This window comes from Manis pentadactyla, chromosome 13 (genome assembly GCF_030020395.1).
Source record: "Manis pentadactyla isolate mManPen7 chromosome 13, mManPen7.hap1, whole genome shotgun sequence".
NCBI lineage: Eukaryota > Metazoa > Chordata > Mammalia > Pholidota > Manidae > Manis > Manis pentadactyla.
The window spans coordinates 6,925,500-6,948,097 of NC_080031.1; the positions used below are offsets into that span (position 1 = coordinate 6,925,500).

Genomic DNA, 22,598 nt, shown 5'->3' on the forward strand with positions numbered 1-22,598 from the left:
TTTTCTATTGATTTATTTATTGAAAATGAAGTTAGCAATTTATTTTATTAAAGAATGTTATCAATTTGAGGAAGTCAGTTCCCTAAAGTAATTGAAGTAAATAATATATTAATGAAGATATGTCTAACCTAGTGGATAATAAAGAAGTACAGATTAAAATGATACATGTAAATATATTCGGTGTCAAATTTTTAAGAATGATAATACACATTTGACATACTTGGTATATGGTAAAATGGCTACTCTCATAAGCTTGCTGTAGTATAAATTAGGTAAAATCTCTTTGGATGGAAATTTGTAAATATGTATCAAAAGTTACATACTTGAAAAAAGTACAAAACCTCTGTCCAACAATTTTGCTTTTATCTAGGGAAATATGTGTATAAATGTGTACAGGGAAATTGATTTCTACTTTATTGTATTGAAAACTTGTAAACAGTCTAAATGTGCATAACTGAGGGCTAGAGAAATAAATTACATTTCATCTGCAACTTTTAAAAGAAGTGGATTAGATCTATGTGTACCTATACTGAAAGATATCTACAATACAATAAAAAGGTATTTGCAGAAAAAAAGGCAGTTATAATGTATATGTATATGTGTCTTGTGAATCTGGTGTGTGTAAGCTGGGTTACTGTCTCAAAGATTAAAATCTTGGTTAATGGTGATCTCTCTGGTGGGTGTGATAGGTATACTTTTACTTTTATTTTATACACCTATACATTTAAACTTGTAAAAGTTGCTATTACTTGCATCAGAAAAAGTCATGTTAGATCCACTTTTGATATCTTTACCTTAATTTGTTTGATTTAGTGGAGTAACATTTGGATAACATTTCCTACATTTAGCCTATCTGAAAATTAGTTTTCTTTATAAAGATTAGGCCATGATTGGAAAACTAAAAGTAAATTTCAGTATTATTGTGGAAATGTTGCGTATTTTTTCATCTTTTTAAAAATGTACTATGATTTTTGACAAATCAGTTAATTTGTAATTAAGAGCAAAGAGATCCTTTCTGTTTACAAGAGTCCTTCACTGGGAAGGATTTGTAAGTCTGTTGCATGGTATGTTTGTTATTTTTCGTGGTGAACAGGTTATAATGTCCCTTAAACCAAGTTCTTGATTTGTGCTCAAGTTCTATTTTGTTGCTGAGTAGTTGTTATGGAACAGTGATAAAAGTGAGTATTGAATCAAACATATACATATTCTAATATAGCCCTGTGTACTATTATTAGTCATGTATAATAATTCCTGAAGTCAGCTTACCCATTGTCTCAATGGACTGTTATCTGACAGACAATATTTTCATTTTCTTACAGGTGAATGGAACTCTGGTGACTCATTCAAATCATTTGGAAGTGGTAAAGCTAATCAAATGTAAGTGAATGTTATTCTCAGTCTTGTTTCCTGAAACCCTTAAAGCAAAGATCAGCAAACATTTTCTGTAATGAGCCAGATAGTAAATATTTTAGGCTTTGTGGGCTTTATGCCTGCACATGACACTCTCATTGTAGCGGGAAAGCAGCCATAGACAGTATGTAAATGAACGGGTGTGACTGTGTTTCAATAAAACTTCATTTGCCAAAACAATCTGTGGGCTGGATTTAGCCCCTTAACTGGAGTTTGCTGACCTCTGCATTAAAATAAAGTCTGAGATGAAAATTCTTAACTTCCAAATTACTGTCTTCTTTCCACTTCTGTATGTTGTTGATTATAATATCCTTGTCATTCTGGGTAATACTGAAAGCATATATTTGAAAGAAATGCATGAGTCACTTGAGAGGGAAGAGAAACTAGATGCAATGGCCTGGATGAACTGAAATGAAACCTTAAATATCATCTAGTATAATCACATTCCCTCAGATAAGTAAATGATTAAATAATTCAAGGTGGTGATCTCTTGTAAATCTCCAGGGTCAAGAATTTATGATCTTCTGCATCAGATGGTTCCACAGTAAAGTAGACTGCAATAAGAGATAGTTGTTTATGGCGAAGCAAGAACACATTTTATTTAATGCTATTTCTTGTGATTGAGGATATCTTTAGAGTAAATTTAGTAAACTGAATTCCTTCTTGGCCTTCTTATTGTTTATGTAAAGCAACCCATGAATTTTCTGATGAATTTACCTTTTCATCAGAGCACCAGTGCTCTAAATTGTCAGTTGATCATAGTGATGAACTTTAGTATATTGTAAAAAGAAATGCAGTGATCAAAATTAGATCTTCATACTTGAATACATTTGATTACTTATTTAATGAGGTTGTGATTTATGCATTTTTGTATGCTACCTAAATATGATGGTTTAGGATAATAAATATATGCTTGACAACTAACTATTGCAGAGTATGAAAAGTAAGATTATTTCTTTAGCTTCCTGGGTTATATATTTTACTCATTCCAATATAAGTATTTTTTACTTAAAAAATTAAATCCTAGGACTGTAGCAGTAGATTCTAATAAGGAGAACCTAGCTAAACACTTAAAGAAGCACTCTGAGTATCCAGAACAGCTATAAATTTGAAATGCCTGGTGCCTGTGTGCTGTACTTGCAGCAGAGCTCTCTTGTGTCCTACTCTTCAGCGCGTATTCTTGACATGATGAAAGTGACCTCAAATCAAAGTAGTTTAAAAACAGCTAAAGAAACTGTGAATGAGACGCCAGAATAATTTTGATCTCTGAGATTGCAATCACCTTAGAAAATGTATGTCAATTATTCACTTGTGCATATTTAGCCTCTGAACATCTTTTCAGAAATGTATGACATTTGAAAGAAAGAGGCTGCCCATAAATTCTAAGGTAAAATAAGTGGGATTTAGGAAGGTAAGCATAGGTTTGGCCCAAGCTGTAAAACATACATATATGTGAGTGTGTATGATGTAGACACTGAAAAATCAGTAAGTACACCCTGCCAAATCTGGAAAGGTGTTAACTGTGGATTTTGATGGTAAAGGAATTTCACTGGCTATTTCACACAGCCTTGAATTGTTTGAAATTTTGCAATGAGCAAGTTTCACCTACTACTATAATCATCAAAAACCTTAAAGCTACATCCATTGTGAGGAAAAAGTGTGATGTCTCATCACAGCTTTCTGAGACCCAGGGCTATCCCGCAGGGCCGAGCCCTCTGTCCTCTCTGGGATGCTGCTTCAGGCCAGTGCGTGGCCTTGTGCCTGCCATACCACACCTCTGGGCCTTATGTATCAATCCCTAAAATTAGAGGTTTGGCACATGCTATTCCGGCGAGCTCTGAAGTTCTCCACAGTGGACAGAGGGCTCAACCCACAATCCAGGGCAAAGTAAGTCGCCTACCAGGCGGGAGCCCTTCCCAAGGAGCTATCAACAGACAAGCGAAGTCCTGTCTTAAGAGAGACTGCCCGGTGACACAGAGCAGCATGAACAAGACTAATTGATCGTCCTGATTAATAAAGTGAGACCCTGCCCCAAAGGCAGCCTAAGCCTCAGAGCTCAAAGGTTCAGAGAGAAACAGAGTGAATCTGACATTACCCTGTGCTCACAAGGATGGAGGTGAGAGCCTGGCAGCAACTCAGAAAGGAACAAAATTGTATGCAAAGAAGACCCAAGGACCCAGTGAAGCTATTATTTGGTGCTTCTCAGAGAGGCAACTTATCCTTCTAACATTCCTAACACTTATTTTATTCTTCTAGTAAATAAAAAAATATATACACTTCTTCCACTCAACTGGTTATTGAAATAAAACAATCATGGGGAAAAAAAAAACAGCTAAAGAAGAAAAGAAAGAACTAAGAAGCTATTGGGGGCAAACACATGGGATAAGTAAATCCGATGAAATAGATGACTTTTTGACAGAGAGAAGTAAGATTGAAAAACCTTAAAAAGTACATATACTTAAAGTTTTTGTGGCATATTTTTTGTCATACTCATTTTTTAAAGTTAACTTAAATTTCATCATTATATTCCAGAAAATTAGTTAAACCCTACCTAATTAGTACCATTTTAAAGTACAATGGTTTTTTAAATTTACATTTAAGGAATTAATTGAACAATGTCATTAGTAGATGGTTGATACTAACTCATTCTAAAAAAAATTCTTGGGGTTATTAATTTTGGTTGCTTTTAAGTAGTATCTGGTCTTACGAGTAGTGATGTGCTCTCTGAAAACGGCATTGTTGTTTTAGATTTTTAGGGGAGTCATGAAAGAGGGATGACAAAGGGGATTCTTTCCCCTTTGCAGAGTGGTTAGCAGGTGGTGAAACTTCCACACAGAACTGGGTCTCTTAAAGCTCCCACTTCTTGCTGAACTACTGTAAAAAGTTTTTGAAAATGTTATTTTCCCTTTCTTCCCCTTTCTTCCATCTCCCCACCCCAAGCTGGCTCCTATGTAGCTCTCACTGTTCAGGGACGCCCACCTGGGTCGCCCCAGCTTCCACTTGCCGATTCTGAAGTAGGGTCATCAGCCACTGGACATATGTCTCCCATCGTGACATCCCCTCATTCACCTGGAGCATCTGGGAATATGGAGAGAATTACTAGTCCTGTGCTCATGGGGGTAAGAGTGGGCAAACTTCTTTGTAAATGCTCAGTTGTATGATGCCTTTGCTTTATATTAAGAGTTTGGAAGTATTGAGCTGATAAACAGATAAGTTCAGGATTCTAGAAAATAACTTCCTATTATGAATAACTTGGAATGATTACAGAGTATTGGAATAGCAGATTTGATTCAACAAATGTTTAACACCTACCATCTCCAAAACAGGGTGCCACCACAAAAATATAATTAAGACACCCTCTGTTCAAGGTCATTATTATCTTAGAATATATACCTTAAGAGGACAGGAGCGTTTTTGTTTGTTTCTTTTGTTTATTGTTATGTTCCCAGTGCTTAAAATATTGCTCAGCATATAAGCAGGTGTTAAATAAACCTTTGTTGTTTGAGAATGAATCAGAGTTCAAGTAAATAAAATAAAAAGGCAGAATGTAGACATTGTGAGGGGGAAATTATTAAGTCCTGAGATGATTCAAAGGAGGAAGAAAGCGCATCCAGTTGTGATGAGGAAGGACTTTATGGAAAGTTGTTCTTTGAACTGGGCCTTGAAAAAAACAGGTAACAAGTGGCAATGGGGAGGAAGATAGCCCAACCACAGGAAGGAGAATAAGCAGCTCAGGATCCAAGAAAGCACCAAGAATTTTTGGGAAGTAGGCAGGACTCTTGTCTGGTTGGTGGCAGTTAAGGATTTATGTAGTGGGCCCACTACATAAAAAAGTAGAAGTATTTTGAAAAACCACAACTACCAGGCTAATTTACATGTAACTGGATAGGCAGTAAGACTCTATTAAACAGATTTTGAGCCAGAAAGGGAAATGATTATAACACGATTTTAGGAAGACTAATTCGATAAAATGTTATATGGTTGTGAAATAAGGAGAGATGGTAGGAGATGAGTTCCAGAGCTGTTTTCATATTGCAGGTAGGAGGTCCTGGGAATCTGATCCCTGCGTTAGGATTGATAGTAAAGATCCAAAGGAGGGAACGTATATCAATCTTATACTGAGGGCAACTTTGTTGCTCCAGGTAATAACAATATTTAGCGTTTTCTTGAACCAAGTTTGGTAAAAGTGAAACAGAAGGGCTGAAATTTCCTGTAATCTTTTATCCTCAAGTGGCATGTTGAAGAACTTGTCCTTATAACTGCTGTTTGTTTCTTTAGCTTCTCTTTCACTATATTGGTTCTTTTTTGTTTCTTTGTTTATCTTTTTCTAGGAGGAAAACAATGTGGTTCATAACCAGAAAGTAGAAATTCTGAGAAAAATGTTACAGAAAGAGCAGGAACGGCTACAGGTACTAAACTAGAAATGGGGTTGTTCAGAGGCCAGTAAGAGTGTGAGTGGGTAGTTGAATTGGCATAGATCATAATCACAGTCACACAGTATTGTAATATCGGTGCCATCAGCTGTTGTATTAAGAATGGAATGGACTTTTTCTATATTTTCTTGACATATGTAATTAATTCTCAGAATATTTCTATGACTTTTCAGTTATTGCAGGAAGATTACAACCGCACACCTGCCCAAAGATTGCTGAAAGAGATCCAGGAGGCCAGGAAGCACATTCCCCAGCTGCGAGAGCAGTTGTCCAGAGCCACGGGCTCCTCCCAGGTAGCCGCACTGCCTGCCCGGCCTCGGGCAGGAGGGGTTCCTTCTGGGAGTGTGCTAGAGAACGCTGCAGTCGTGCTTCTAGGCTAGGCCAACAGGATGTCCTGTATAGGAGGTTACAAAAATAATGCCTGACTAAAAGATATGTAGGCTTCTGCTTGTTTTCTTGTCATAATATGTTTGTTTGTTCCATAGTAATTTAAGAAAGAATTGAGTGTGCTTGCTTTGATGTGACAAACTACTAAAATGTATTTAAATACATGTATTTGCATTTTTGAGGTTCATTCTGCCATTTTGAAACAACATGGCAATTAATGTTTTTAAGTGGGGACATAAGATTTCATAAAGCATTGTGCTTTACAAAGTAAGAAAATGCCTGTGCTAAACACATAGATAAGCATTTTCTTATTTAATCAGTACAGTAACCCTCTGAGATTAGATACTGCTGTAGTTTTCTCCATTTAACATAAACACTTAGAGAAACTCAGAGGGATTAAATAATCTATCTGAGGTCATGTAGTTTAAAGCGATAGAATGGAATTTTAACTCAGTCTGTTGTATTCAAAAGCACATTCATATTCTTAATGACTATTTTTATTGAAACTTTAAGGTAGATCACAGGAGAATTTGCTATATAGGTATAAGTTACAGAGCTGATGGTCTCATTAGAAGTAATAGCTCAGCATTTATATGTCACCCAGATTTATATTCTAAAATGTTCATATTTGGGATATGAAAAGCTCCTTATGCCTCATCTTAAAGTAAAATGGACATGCTGCCTGTGCCATTTAAAATGAGAAAAAGCTGATGATTTGTTACTCTTCCTGAGTTCAGGCTGTAAGTAAAAATCACATATTCATAAAACTGAAAAGATTCTTTGAAGCCATCCAGTCTAATCTCATTTTAAAGTTAAAAAATAATGTTGTGGTTGAGAAAATCAGGGCCTAAGCTGTTTAGATGACTTACACAAGACCAACACAGTCTAGGGTCTCCTGACTTCATGGTTTAATGTACTTTCCATTAGATTCAATCCTATTAGCTATATGAAGTTTTGAGTATTATGCTTCAGTAATGTTGACAGTTTTATGTTATTATTACAGCAAAAACAACATTCTTACTCTGTTCAAGCAATAAAAATGTGGTCTGTGATCTAAAAGCTTGTAATTATGTTATTATATTGTGTCCCAGAGCTAGCAAATTACTGAAATTCTGAAGTGTTGGAAGGCAGCTAACCAGAGGTTATAGTGTAATAATCTTTAGTAATGGGCAGGAAGTAAAAATTATATAATGTAACAAACTATTTTATCTTTTAGTTCTATTTGGAACTCTTTGCTAGAGTTATCTATTTGTTGTCTTTGCTAAAATATCACTTTCCCTGCTTTTAAAGTCATGTCATTTTAGAACCACAGAATTAGTAGTTAATATTTATGTTTTTAACTTTTAGAACTTTAGGCATCCTTGATCACACCAAACTGGCCAATTTTTAACAGTCTCCATGTAGATTACAGTGTGACTCTATTTCTTTATATGGTCAAAAATGAAAATATTCTTTTTAATGTGCTTGTGTATGTGTTTAATCTGTTTTAGGAGGGAGCTGTAGTTACGTCCTCCAAGCCTTTAGGTGACGCACTAGCAGTTGGTGAGGTAGAAGCAGATCCTGGTGATGGACTAGGCCGAATTGACTACAGCAGTGGAGATGCTTCTCGGCCCAGTAGTGACAATGCAGATGTAAGTGTTCTATGTCTTTATCTTCTTGAATTCTTCTTCATAGCTCATTTCTAGATTTGATTTTAAGTTACGTGAATGAGAGGCGTTCTCTTATTGCTTTTTACCACTGCTCTCTTTAATATAGTAATTTAATGAGCAGAAATGCTGGACACTGTTGTATGTGAGCTTTTAATTCCAGAGTTCACTTTTTCCCTTGGACACACATTGCCAAATGTTTTTTTTGAGGACATGGAATTTCCCAGCAGTCATCTTGTTTGTGGGTAGAGAAGTTAATAATGCTAGTGCTTTCTTACTGAACTGAGAGGCCAACTGTTGATATCTTTAAGAGCATGTTAATATTCCATTTGTGGTCAAAGTGACTCAGTCTTGAATCATCGGGCACTTTGCCATTACAAAGAGGAAAAGCTGTAGTCCTATTAGACTTCAGTTAATAGCTCCTGTTTAGTAACACTTTTTTGATTAACCCAGAAAATTGCCAGATAAACATGGGTATTTGTTAAGATGATAAGAAAATATTTGAAGTTGAATGTGATGTAGCACCATAGTCATATGAATATTTAAAAACTAAGTTCAGTTACTTACTCAGCAATACTTTATAAGTGATATACAGTAATAGAAATGATGACTTATAAATAAATCACTCTCTAAAAAAGTGATAAGGAAAGAAGTCGTCAGTATTTTTAAAACTAGATCGTGAAATCAGTTTAGTGGGTTGGCATCAGCATTAAATTAAAAAAAAGAGTAGACTAGGAAATAAGAGTGTTTTGCATGTAAAAGGGGTAAGTGTTACTTCTTGTGACTTTTGTGTACACATGTGTATCCGTGTGTGCGTGTATGTGTGTGTGCGTGCATGCGTGCTGGTTAACAATGTAAAATTTCTCTTATTGAAGGTTGTGGTTAAAAAAAAATTTTAAGTCTTTGGTCTAAGCCGTCATTCAGGCTACCTTTTGAGGCTTAAGCCCAATGACTCAGTTTCTCATGCAAGGAAAATTTGAAGATTTCTTTTTTTTAACAGATGGTGATTGGAGTCTTAGGATAGGATAGTCTAAAGGTTTTAATGAAAAATTTCAATTTTGACTCAAGAAAATTAAAATAGCTAATATTCATTGGGCATACATACCGTATGCTGCAATAGGTATATTATACTCCTTATCTTCGTTAATTCTCAAAACATTATAAAGTAGTACTATTGTTATAACTTTACAAAAGAAAAAAGGAGGAGCAAAGGGAGTTAACTGACTTGCTAACTACCCTGGTAATAAATGATCTGCCTTTACCTAGCTCCAAAGTACGAGCACTGTAGGTATAAACAAAGGCACTGAGGTATGAAAATATGTGGGACAGCAATAGAAATTTTACTGATATTTTAGGGTTATGGATGAAATGGCTAGTGTTTCTCTTAGAAACAAAATCTTGAGTCCAGGTTTTAAAGGGCTGCAGCTTGTTCCAGCAGTGTACTGCTTTTGGGAATCCTTGTTGGCTGCTTTTTGATTTGTGCTGCTTCTCTCTGTTTTTTTATGGCTTGTCTCTCCCATTAGATGGAAAGTTCATTGAGAGCACAGAGGCCATCTTATTTGACTTTATGTCTCAAAAGCCCAGGAGATTGTAGGAATTCAGAACAACTGGTATGAATGGAAAGTTTGAATTTTATTTTGTGTTTATAGGAATGTTACAATAAAGTCTGTGGCTTAGAAATATAACTCCATAAAATAAAGAATGAATTGGCAAGTGTAGAAGCAGGCATTCTAGTAAATTAAGGCTATTTGACATATAATTGATTTTTAATAAGTATTTAAATGAAAAACAAAATGAATGAGTGAAGAGTTTGGCCTTTATCTTGAATGCAGAAGAGAGTCCCAGTCAGAAATGTGTCAGTGTGTAAAATGAATTGGAAGAAAGAGACAGAGAGATCACTAAGAAAAGAAGACTGCTGGGCTTAACAGGAACTTAGCAAACACGTATTGAATGGTTAATAAATAGTTACCATTTTTGAATACCTACTTGGTGCCAACAGTTGTACCTAACACTTTACAGATAGTCTTTTAATTTTCATTATAATCTTAAAGAAGCAACATCACCATTTTATAGATGAGGAAACTGAGGCCAAATAAATAAATGGGTATTGTGGAAATCCAGTTGAGAGATTATACAGCGCAGATGAGGGTATTTACTGAACATGTAAGAAACAATTTAATTCCTACAAGTGCCTGTTTGAACATTCACACAAAAATCTCTTAAACCCATTTTCAACTAAAGAATGGTTCCCATTGCTTTGGGGTGTTCACTTATCCCCCAAAGTTGAAGTTCTGCATATCATGTTTATATTTTATATTAGGTTATCCCAAACATATCATGTAAATTTTATAAAAATCCATACATCGGTTTCATATGAAGTAGTAACAGAAAAATGGAAGTTTAATTTCATTCATATAAATAGGCCAAAATGATTTTGAACTTGGATAGAAAGAATGGTTTGAATAAATGGGTTAAAGGAGCTCTATAAAGATAGTTTGATTTTGATATAATGAACGTGAGATATATAATATATTTAATTAGAGTTATTTGGTATAGAAATTAGCCCTCAGGCCAGGAAATGAAGTAAAACTATTCTATTGGTTCTGTATATTGTTTTATCAACATAAAACTAAAATACTGAGCAAATAAATGACATGCCAAAGTCTGGAAAAAAGTAGCGGAGCCAGGTATTAAATGAAAGGTATTTAGTAGCTCAAATACAGAGAGCAAATTAAGAATATTATTCTTTTATACTGTTTTTCTTTATTTCCTTCTGGTGAGCCCAGTGAAATGAACCAAATGTCTTTTTTTTTAAATTAGAGTCCCAAGAGTGGCCTGAAGGAGAGGATTTATCTAGAGGAAAACCCAGAGAAAAGTGAAGTAATTCAGGACACTGTGAGTATGAAGTCCATGAAATGATAGTGCTTTCCTTCATGTGACAGACGTAACTGGTATTTTTATTTTATTTTTTATTTTTTGGAGAAAAAAAACTAAAACTTGTCGAAGGAACTTAATACAAATTTGATAAATGGGGAGCTACTCCATAATTAGTATTATTAGGTGATTTAATGCTATTTTTTTATTGTAGTAAAATATACATAACATAAAAGTACGATTTTAACCCTTTTTAATGTAATTGGCATTTTAACTTAATTGGCATTAAGTTACATTCAAATGGTTGTGCAGCCATCTCTCAAGCTTATCTTGATCTTCAACTGAAACTCGGTATCATTAAACAGTAATTCCCCACAGGCCTCTCCCCCAGCCCCTGGGAAGCTTTTTTTTTTTTTTATGTTTACCAGTTTAATAAAAGGGGGGAATCACCATTTTACTCCATGAATTTGACTACTCTAGGAACCTCCTATAAGTAGAATCATACAATATTTATCCTTTTTAGACCAGCTTATTTCACTTAGTATAAGGTCTCCAAGGTTCATCCATGTCATAGCACATGTCAGAATTTCCTTCCTTCTTAAGGCTGAATAATAATCCATTGTGTGTATATACCATTTTGCTCATCCTGTCAGTTTGTCAGTGAACACTTGGGTTATTTCCACCTTTTGGCTATTCTGAATAATGCTACCATGACCATGGTTGTATAAATATCTGTTCAGGCTCTTCCTTTCAATTCTTTTGGGTATATACTCAGAATTGGAATTGCTGGATCTTGCATATTCTTACATGAATAATTTTAGCATTCTGATTTTATTTTTTAATTAGACTTGTATAAAGTTTTGTAGTAAAACATTTAATAGCAGATTGTGATCCACCAGTTAAGCTTAGCAATATAAGAACTATTAAAAAATTAAGGACATTAAATCAGCTATAAATTCAAAAGTTGTTGGACTATACTACCCTAAAGAAATTTCTCTTGTTTCACCTGATTTTTTTTCTTTAATTGTTAAAGCCTTGGGGTTTAAAAAGCAAGTAGTAATAAAGGCAGAATCAAGTTTAGGAGATGTAAATACATAGAGTTGCAACAAACTAAAGAGGAAAACTACAGTTACTTATTATTTATTACTTTATAACTTGTGGATCCATGTACATAGCTTCAACTATGTGCTATGCAGATGACTCCCAAATCATTACAGCCCACTCCCCTTGCTCAGCTCCAGGTCCTGTATGTTCAACTGCTGTCAGATTTAAGCCAAAGTCATTCTTTTCCTATTTCTTGCAATGTTTTTATTTTTCTTAATATTGTATGATTTTTGATTCTAGTATTTGTGGTCTTCAAACATGGCATATTTTTTGTTTTACACATTAGTGTTCCTACATTTCCTTTTTTATGCTAAATCCAACTTTGTGAGTTGACAAATAGATGAACTATTGCGTGGGAATACGATCTGCCAACCTACGGTTTATTTTTTGGCAATTTTGTTATCTTTGTTCCTATAGCAGTGTTATATGATTACTTGAAAATTTTATTGCATTGTTCCAGTGATTTTAGCCAGAAGTGATTTGGTCCCTCAGAAGACATTTGGCAACATCTAGAAACATTTTTCATTGACATGACTGTGAGGCTGCTACTGGTAGCTGGTGGGTGGGTAGAGGCCAAGGATGCTGCTTACCATCTCACAGTGCACAGGACTACACAACAAAGGACAGTCTGGCCCAAAATGTCAACAGTGCCAGGGTTGAAAAGCCCTGCATTGTGCACTTGTGAAAATGAATTAAAAATGGAAAAATAGGGCTCAGTGATAGCTTTCAAGGATGTGGCATTAAGAGAAATCTTTATTAACTAGCCTCTGCTCATTTTACCATTTCTACTCTCTTTTTTTCCTTTGTCCTGTTATGTTCATTCACTTTGTTATCTAACTTTACAAAATTGGCAGCTATTTATGTAAGCCAACTTTCTTTCTTTCTGTATTAACAAGGTCTAGATATATGTAAAATAAATAAAGCATACAGAGAGTGATTTAGAATCAGATATCCAAATGTGTAGTGAGCAAAGGGTGTGGTTTTCTTTGCTGAAATGGTTCATGGCCTTGAAAATTTGAGAACTACTACTTTGAAAATAAAGTACTAAAAGAAAATTTAAAAAAGAAATCTAATTGGTTTAGTGAACCATGTCTTTTTGAGGGTTTGGCTTTATTCTTGCCCTGCGTTTGACCTCTAGATAATTTTTCTGTTCTTTTCTCTGAATGTTACCAGGATACTCAGTCACTTATTGGGAGCCCCTCAACGCGTACAGCACCTCATATTATTGGGGCAGAGGATGATGATTTTGGTACTGAACATGAACAGGTGATGGTATTTTTTTTTCTAAAATACAAATGACTTATTTTCTGAGATGTTTGATTTGTTGCAAAAATGAATACTTTCTGAAGATTGAAATTATGTTTGTGAAGATTTGAACCTAATCTTAGAACCAAGATTGGTTGGTTAATTGCTTATTTTAGCTTTGACCAGTAGAAATGACTTTGCTTTTAAAGCTTATGAGAAGTAATTGATTATACCTAGGTACTTCATTTTGGGAGAGGGGCGTGTTATTGTAATTTTTTTTTAAATTTCAGATTCCAATTGTTTATTGACAGCATATAGAAATATGACTGGATTGATTCGTGTCCTCTTGCTAATAAACTCACTACTTCTAGCTTTTTAAAATTACTTGGGGTTTTCTACATAGGCAGCAGCATTGTCTATGAATAGAGACAATTTTAATTTTCTTGGTCCCAATCTGTTTATCTTAGTTCTTGTTCTTACTTTTATTGCACTGGTGGGGGGTACTTCTCCTGTGAGCTACTCTGATTTGGAGCGGTGAGACAGGGCATCCTTGCCTTATTCCTGATCTTAGGGAGAAACCATTCAGTCTTTCATCATTAAGTATGTTATCTATGTTCCTGTAGTTACTTTTTATTAGGTTAGGGAAGTCCTTCTAGTTTGCTAGAGTTTTTATCATAAATGGATGTTGGATTTTATTGAATGATTGAAATGATCATATGTTCTTTAAAATTTAATCTCTTAGTATAGTAAGTTACATTGATTGATATTAGCATATTCAACCAGCTTTGTATTCCTGGGATAAACCCCAGTTGATCATAATGTATTTTCCTTTTTATGTATTGCCAGATTCAGTTTGCAATTACTCTGTTGAGGATTTTTATGTCTGTGTTTATGGGAGATGTTGGTCAGAAGGTTATTTTAACTATTACTGTTTTCTGTGTTAAAGGTAGTTAGGAATATACAAGAATTCTAGGAGTTGTCTTACTTAAGGTTATACAGCTATATTTCCTACCACCATTTCTGAGGTTAGCCCAAAGGAAAAGGAGTCGGCTATTTCATTATTAGAAAAAAAGCTTTCCATTACATTTTTAGAAGTGTTGTTAAACTTTTTTGCATAGTGATTTATAGATATCTGACCTCCTTGATAATCTTCTAAATTTGCCTTCTCCCAAGATGGTCCCAACCTATCCCCGAGAGATTGTTGATTTTCCAAGGAAGAGATTCCATAACCTATGTTGCTAATAAATTCTAGTGAAATTTTTAAAATGGTGAATTGTTTTAGGGCATGTCAAAGTGAAATTCGGATAGTTGTGTTAATTACATTTTGCATTTGTGCGTCACATTGAGCTTCCATTTTGCATTTGTGTGTTAGAAGTTATTGATGTGTAATGATTTCTTTTTCTAGATCAATGGACAGTGCAGCTGTTTCCAGAGCATTGAACTGCTGAAATCTCGCCCTGCTCACTTGGCTGTGTTTTTACACCATGTAGTTTCACAGTTTGATCCTGCAACACTGGTAATATATTTTACAATTTAGCCGATTTCAGAGTTCTTACATTGATTCGTATATCATAAAACTCCACTTCTGCAAGATGAGCGGACCCTTCTTTCAGTTTTCTAAACATATAAGGATGGATATGAAAGATAACTAAAATGTTTTGTTTTTTTTTAAAGACTTGGTTATATGGTAAAAATACAGTGTTTATGGTGACCTGCTCATTCCTACTCAGTGAGGATCTAGCAGATAGCATCTTTCATGACTTTTCACTTTCTCTTCCAATTCTGTCTCCACCACAGCTCTGTTACCTCTACTCAGACCTGTACAAACAGACCAATTCTAAGGAGACTCGTCGCGTCTTCCTTGAGTTTCACCAGTTCTTCCTGGATCGGTCTGCAGTAAGTTACCAAGTCAATGTTATAATCTTTGCTTTAGTGCATTTAGGCCAACCACTTCCAAACTTCCCTCCGTGTTTTTGGGCTTAATAGTGCTTTCTGACATCTATATTATATCTCGATTATTGATTACTCTTGACTGTTATTTATCATTTCTCAGTTAGTTGTAGGCATTTGGGTTCTCACAGTAGGTTTGGGGGGATATATATGTATATTTGGGTTTTAGACACATGTATAATTAGGATGAGGGAGTAAAACAGGGAACACAAATGATACACTCAAACACATTGTGGTCTAAAGGATAATGCTTGCAGTAATTGAACTGTGGCTGGCCTCTTTGAAGTTTGGAGGCAGAATTTAACTAAACAGTGATGAATAAGATCTTACTCACATAAATGATAGTAAATGATAACATGTTTTACTTTACCAGTGGAAATCTTAGTAAGGTTTTTAAACTAAAAAGTTTTATGATTAACCTTGCTTTAGGATAAATAATAGCTCTTAAGGTTTCCTCGATAATCACGCTGCATGGCCCTATGCCTCTCACATTTGCAGTTCTCTAGGTGACTGTTCATACCCTCTGTCTTCTAAAACCTCCATCATTTCCTCTCCTATCCTTTTCTCAGCTGATGGCCTTGCTGTTTCTTCAATAAACTTGAAACATGCAGAAGAGACTTTCTACCAGATATATCACCTGCCTGCATCATACCATATGCTCTGCCCTTTCTCCTGATGCTGCTGTGAAGGGGTTCTTGCTTTTATCTGAGGCCACGCCTTCCTCTGTTTACCCAGATTGTACTTCCTTAAACCTACACAAGGACATTATTCTAGCCATTCTCCTCCTCTCCATCATCAGCTTTCTGTTTTTCACTGAATCTTTCACATCAGCCTACAGACATTGTGTCCTCCTATCTTCAAACAAACAAGCACACACACAAACATTTTAGTTCCACGTCTTCCAGCTCGTGCCCCATTTTCCTGGTGTTCCTTTACGGAGCTGCCCACATGCCTACACATTGCCAGTGCAGTCAGTTGCTTCTCAGTGGGGTCTTCTGTAACCAATTTTACTTAGGTAAAAGCCCATTTCACTTTCTGTCACTTTATTTTTGTCCACAGAACTTATATTTTATTTATTTATTTAGTTTGTCTATAATCTTGACTTTTCTGCCCTTGCATGTAAGCTCTGTTTGAAAAGATATTTTTGTTCTGTTTGTTCATTGCTGTTTCCCCAAAACTGCTTTCAGACATTTATTGAATGAATTAGTTAGGGTTCTCATTATACTGCCATTGTTTAAGTATACTTATTATATTTATTAAGATAATTGCTTCCATGAAGAAATGACAGAATATTGAAGTATATTTGAATTTCACATTTCTTAAGAGCTTCATGCTAAGTCAAAATTTTATATTTTGCTGCTGCTGATCTATATTAAACTCACCAGTGTAAAAACACAAGAATTCTGATGGGTTAATGTGTTATTCTTTCATGCAAAAGGCGGTATTTATTTCATATCAATACCCACATACAGAAATGAGGATTTATATACTTCTTTGCATTTGTGCTAGAAATACTTATAGGAAAGTTAATGTGAGCGACTGCATGGCAACTTCAGTTAAAGAGAAAGCTTTGAAATCCATTTGGTTGTTCTTCAGATGAATATTAGAGATCTTACAATTTTTGGCAGTGACTGTTTTTAAATGTAAAACTTCAGTTATTATAGGAATTGTTTAAACTCTGGAAATATATGCTTTAATAAAGTAGGTATTCAATATAAAGTAAGCATGAAGAGGTTTAGATGTTTTCTCTAAATGCAAAAATTACAATTTTCTTCCAAGACTTTTTCCAAATTGACAGGAAGCAAACACTACCATCAGATAATGGGATGAGAAAGTGCCGCTGTTGTGGGGAAATCCTGGCTAAGAAGAAATAAATTGACAGTCACCTTAGCTCAGTAGTAAGAACTACAGATGGTTACTGTAGACTTAAGACTCCAGAGCCTGATCATTGACATTCAATATCTTTTCCCTGGGAGTGTGACTACTGTGAGATTTTTCTGACTTTGCATAGGAAAATGACTGGGAATATCATGTTCTGTAGTGTGACTGTCTAAAATACAACAAATGAAAATCATGGTTGTATATGAGTACATTTTTCATAGGATAATATACACATAGTTTAGGTTTTATCTGTATTGATTCAAATGATACATAGCTGATTATATTAACCAGTGATTCTAGAAAGCCAGAGCCAACAGGAATAAATAAGACACAGAAGCATTCAGTCATCTAGTGCAATGATTGTGGGGATTTCCTTCATAGCTTGATCCTTGGGAAAAAGGCTTATTTTCAAGTCTAAACAATGGGACATTCCAGAGCTGTGAAATTTGGATGGGTGGAACCCAATAAATGAGCTTATACATGAATATGCTTGCAAAAATAGGTATCCAAAGTTGTATCTCTTTACTTTGCACAAGTACTTATATACATGTTGAAAAGTTCTTAGTGCTGTTTCACTTTCTGTTTGCATTTTTGTTTTAGCACCTGAAAGTTTCTGTTCCTGATGAAATATCTGTAGATCTAGGTAAGTTTGGAGTACCAATATCCCAGAGAATATCATCTCTATAGATACATAGCTCAGCTCATCTGTGAAGGTGACGGGTAGGTCATTCTGAATCACAACAGAAAGAGAGTTTGTAATATATTTAAGGATAAATGAAATCCAAATTCTGAGATGAAATACATAAAATGCATTGAAGAACTTCTCTTTGTCTTCCTCCAAGTTAAATTTGCACCAAATAGCATCGATATGTTGCCAGTTACAATACACAAAGCACACCTTTAGATCATTTATTTCCTTTCCTTTATCCAGAAAAAAGAAGACCTGAGCTTATCCCTGAGGATCTACATCGCCACTATATCCAAACTATGCAAGAAAGAGTCCACCCAGAAGTTCAGAAGCACTTGGAAGATTTTCGGTAAGCATGGTGGTAGATGTGTCTGATATGGTCATTCTGAATTAATTTTCTTTTTAGGTAGGAAAAGGTTACACATTCAGTCTTTGGCTTAGCATATAATCTTTATCACTGTTATTAAAATATAATGAATCTCTGGAGTCAGGAGTCCATGGTCCCCATTCTGTACACTTCAGGATTTGAGCTCAATACTGCCATGCTAAGTGCATTCCTTCAGGCTATGTGTTCTGTTCAGTGATCGCCTCTAGAATTTTTTTCCTTTGGTGTCCTAGGTGACATGGGCCCCAAAATAGAAAACTGACATTTTGCTTGTTGCTAGAAACTCATAGCTATGGAAACTCTGATGAAACATCTCCAGAGGGAACTAGTTTCTCTTTAGGTTACCTCAAGACATTTCTCCTATTTCCTTTAGGCAGAAACGTAGCATGGGGCTGACCTTGGCTGAAAGCGAACTGACTAAACTTGATGCAGAGCGAGACAAGGACCGGGTAACTTTGGAGAGGGAGCGGGCCTGTGCAGAGCAGATTGTTGCCAAAATCGAAGAAGTGCTGTAAGTAACTGAAGTAGAAATGCCCTCTGTCCTGAGCTGCTAATTCTGCTGAGGTGCACTCTGAACAAATTCAGAAAGGGTGTCAGATTGTATATGTGGAGCTATTTATTTTGTCAAGATACTTGAGAAACAGGAATTTTACATTTTTGCTGATAATTTTATTTTAGATAAAATTCCTGTGTTTTACCCCCCCACCCCTATCCCCCTGGGTATTGGTAAAATGAGTAAAATTGTTAAAATTTCTGACCAACCAAAAACAGGTTGTGGACTTTCAATTCATATGCTTTGGAAATATTTATTTGCTATAAAACATTTACAGCTGGTGATGTGAGTGTGAAAGCCATGTTGTTCCTTCAGAGATGAGAGGTTTTTGGTATTTTATTCCAGGTGATAGAGATTCAGGGTGGGACCCAAAGCGTTTGGCTCTGTTCTGTTGTTCCAGGTATCTGAGTTAAACAGCAACTTTGTTTTAAACTTTAATATTTTATTTTTTACTGTTTTTATTTTCAGGATGACTACTCAGGCTGTGGAAGAAGATAAGAGGTAATAGAACTTTTTCCTCGAATTTTAAGGACAAAAGAAACTCTTTTCAGTCCTAAGTTACGATTTATTTCCTTTACCTTAAAAATATAGACTGTCTCTTTCTGGTGGGCCTGCATTTTATTTGACTAATATTCTAGTGTCTTGAGTAGAGCTGTTTTCTGTTTGCAATGAATAGATGGTCCCTTATTTTTTATCTCATGAATTAATTCCAAGAACCCCAGCATTGGAGTTTTGGAAGTCATTTGATATCTTTATGCTACCCATCCTCCCTCCTCAGAAGTCTTATATTATTTAATCTTTCTCCTCCAGTTCCACAATGCAGTATGTTATTCTTATGTACATGAAGCATTTGGGAGTAAAAGTGAAAGAACCTCGAAATTTGGAACATAAGCGGGGTCGGATTGGATTCCTTCCAAAAATTAAGGTAAGACCAACCTAACAGTCGTGTGTTAAGTCTCTGTGCCTCCTTCTGCTTGGTTGTCTTCCTTCTTTTAGTATTCACTTCTTCGGCAAATTGGTGCTAGGCATGGCGTGAGAGGAGTAAGATATGGTTCCTGTTCTTAAGAAATTCAAAGCATAGCACGAAATCCAGACACAGAAAGTGCTTAGTAGGCAACGTGACAAGTGAAAAGAGCAGTTCACATTGAGTGCCACCCCCAGCTCTGAGCGGTTTACGTTGAGTGCCACCCCCAGCTCTGAGCGGTTTACGTTGAGTGCCACCCCCAGCTCTGAGCGGTTTACGTTGAGTGCCACCCCAGCTCTGTTGCAGCCTTATACTTTTCTTGTATGGTACCTGGCAGTTTGTAATTATTGTTCTTTTTCTTTAATTGTTGTTAGATAGTATAGCTCTATGAGGGTAAGGCCCTCCTTCATACTTGTCTCCCCAACTTTTAGCATGGTGCCTTCACACATTGTGGGCTTGGTAAATAATTGTTCAATGGATGAATGAATTGCTTAGAACAAGATCTCATTACACATGTTAAAAACTACCTTTCTCATTTTCCAAAATTGCTGACTCTAAAGGGTTTGAGAGGACAGATGAGTTTGATGTGTCCCCTGTGCTGTGTGCCAGCCTCTTAAGAGCACCGTGTATGTACGTGTGATATACATTTAACCAATTGCTTTCAGCTGACCATTAGAATTGTGTTTCTGTGTTGGGAAATAACAAAATTAATCTACTCTGTTACATATTTCTTACCTCTTTGATTGTACCTTGACTCTAGCAAAGTATGAAGAAAGATAGGGAAGGAGAAGAAAAAGGGAAGCGAAGAGGATTCCCCAGCATCCTGGGACCTCCGAGGAGACCGAGCCGGCATGACAACAGTGCAAGTATGTTCAGGCTTGAAATGCTGCATTCCCAGCGCTCCATGCTGCTTTTCCTTCAGAGGCTCTTTTAGCTGGATTGAAGTGCCGGGGAAGGGCGTCCTTCAAATGGTTCCTCTGAACTTGCAATGCACCTTGTTTCTCATTAGCGTTATTTTTGAACTAAATACCCCACGTGGCTACATAATTGTCATAAACATCTTTAACGGCAATAGAGTATTCTGTCAGTTGTCCATAACAAGGTCTACTTATCTATTCTGATTTTATTTGCATTAAAGTCCGAATTGTTAGATTAAAAAAAACAAAGTGTGCAGGGATTTCTCTACCACACTGTTTAATTCTTTATACGGACGTCACTTACTGCACGCTTCTGTAGTCCCTCCACCTCTCTCTTGTGCTTTATTTGCTCATCTCCCCCTACCCTCGGGCGTGATGGAACGAGATGGAGATCAGCCCACTGGAGGGGCTGCAGCAGAAACAGGGCTGATGGGAGACGGGAAGGAGGACTAGGTCCTGGAGAAGTGCTCCTGAACAGGCTGGCACGGGCTCAGCAGCTGGTGGTGTTGTGATAAAGTGATGCTGAATGGCCAGCACAATGAGCAGTTCTCACTCACATACCAGTAGCTCCCCTTGTTGAGAAACACTGAGAAGATGAGGGAAATTTTTAGAGAAGAGGTTGAGGAGAATGGAGCATTTCACAGATGCTGACCATGAGTTCCAAGGACACAGAAGAAGATCTTAGGAATTAGGAAGAACTGCATAGAGCTGTGTGAGGGCGTGCAGTGCTACGGGGGATGGCGAGCTGAGACTAGCTTCTCGTGCTGGCTGAGTGAGCAGGGGTAATGAGCAGCGTAGGGGTGAGTCTGGGGCATCTGAGGCATATTGTGATGGTGGAGCTGTGTGTGCTGGGGAAGCGGGGTGGGTAGGGGCTGCTGAGAGCTCACAGAGGTGACAGGCTTCATCTGGACGCTTCGAATGAATGTAGCTCCACGTGCATCTGTCTCTGTCTCTCAGCGTTCCTTCTTTCCCACCCACCCTCACCCTCCTCACTTCCTTTCCTTGTGACCCTTCCTTTCCTCTTTTCTCCCCCACCACCTCCCTCCCTATTCTCTCCCTCCCTCCTCTGCTCATTCTGCATTCTCCTTTCCCCCTTACTCTCTCCATTCTCTGTCCCTCTTCCTTTTTCTCTCTCCTTATTTTCTTTTCTTACCTTTCTGTCTGCTCCTCACTCTGTATAATAATTCATCTTACATTTTTCTAGGGCCCACCATGTTCTGAGTGTAATCCCTTACATCACCTTTTTTTTTCTGTTTTGGTGTCTTGTAACAAAAATTGTTACCCGTTGCTTTCTGTTCAGTTGGCAGAGCCATGGAACTACAGAAGCAGCGCCACCCCAAGCACTTATCTGCACCCTCATCTGTGAGTCCTGAGCCTCAGGACTCTGCTAAGTTGCGCCAGAGCGGGCTGGCAAGTGAAGGAGCAGATACTGGCTACCTGCCGGCCAATTCCACGTCCTCTATGGCTTCAGTGGCCACTCTTTCCCAGGAAGGTGGGAAAGAGAATGATATGGGTGAGCTAATGCTATGATTCAACCTAACTAAGTATCAAGATTTTAAAACAACCACACTAAGAAATAGAGTGGCAAATTATTTTAATCAAGGTCCATTTAAATTTAGTTTTAAGACTTCAGTATTCTACAACCAGTGGTAAATCTGTGCTGAATGATAATTTTGAGTTCTCATACATTCAAAAAAAATATTTGAGCTCTGTCAGGCCTTAGCTTTGTAGCAGATGTTAGCATGCAATCATTATGCATAGATTTCTTGCCCAGTACAGCTTAGTCTCATAGGGAGATAATCACACAAATAAAAAATTCAGACTGTGCTAAGTCCAGTACTGGAAAGGTAAAGGTAAAAACTACTGAAGGGACTGATCAGTAGTTAGTTAGAGGCAGTTGTGGGGCTGTCTAAAGAAGAATGCTTTAAAAATCTGAGATGCTGGAGACTTTTTTTTTTAAATGCCAAGGGGAAGCCAGTTAAGAGAAATAGGTTGAAAATGCAGGAGATAGATTGTGTAACCAACAGAAGAGAGTTTTAAGGTGAGAGGAAATGAGATGCAGAGTGTGTGTGAAGGTCAAGGTTATTAGCTGAGAGGGGGGTTAGTGAGAAGGGCAAGGGGACTGGAAGAGTAAAGAAAGATAGTAAGTAATTGGAGGTAA

At 36.6% G+C, this 22,598-nt stretch overlaps 1 protein-coding gene across 3 annotated transcripts in view; it reads left to right on the forward strand.

Moving 5' to 3' along the window:
• The window catches only part of ARHGEF12 (Rho guanine nucleotide exchange factor 12), a 129,292-nt gene that overhangs the window by 76,454 nt on the left and 30,240 nt on the right, over window positions 1-22,598 (forward strand). For all 3 annotated transcript variants that reach the window (XM_036887648.2, XM_036887649.2, XM_057490745.1), the window contains 16 exons: window positions 1,320-1,377; window positions 4,351-4,529; window positions 5,742-5,819; window positions 6,017-6,136; window positions 7,721-7,861; window positions 10,697-10,771; window positions 13,028-13,120; window positions 14,505-14,615; window positions 14,897-14,995; window positions 17,531-17,573; window positions 17,862-17,967; window positions 18,377-18,514; window positions 19,025-19,057; window positions 19,367-19,481; window positions 20,281-20,386; window positions 21,738-21,950. In XM_036887648.2, coding sequence (XP_036743543.2) covers window positions 1,320-1,377; window positions 4,351-4,529; window positions 5,742-5,819; window positions 6,017-6,136; window positions 7,721-7,861; window positions 10,697-10,771; window positions 13,028-13,120; window positions 14,505-14,615; window positions 14,897-14,995; window positions 17,531-17,573; window positions 17,862-17,967; window positions 18,377-18,514; window positions 19,025-19,057; window positions 19,367-19,481; window positions 20,281-20,386; window positions 21,738-21,950 — 1,708 coding nt within the window. The remainder of the gene's footprint in view (window positions 1-1,319; window positions 1,378-4,350; window positions 4,530-5,741; window positions 5,820-6,016; window positions 6,137-7,720; window positions 7,862-10,696; window positions 10,772-13,027; window positions 13,121-14,504; window positions 14,616-14,896; window positions 14,996-17,530; window positions 17,574-17,861; window positions 17,968-18,376; window positions 18,515-19,024; window positions 19,058-19,366; window positions 19,482-20,280; window positions 20,387-21,737; window positions 21,951-22,598) is intronic.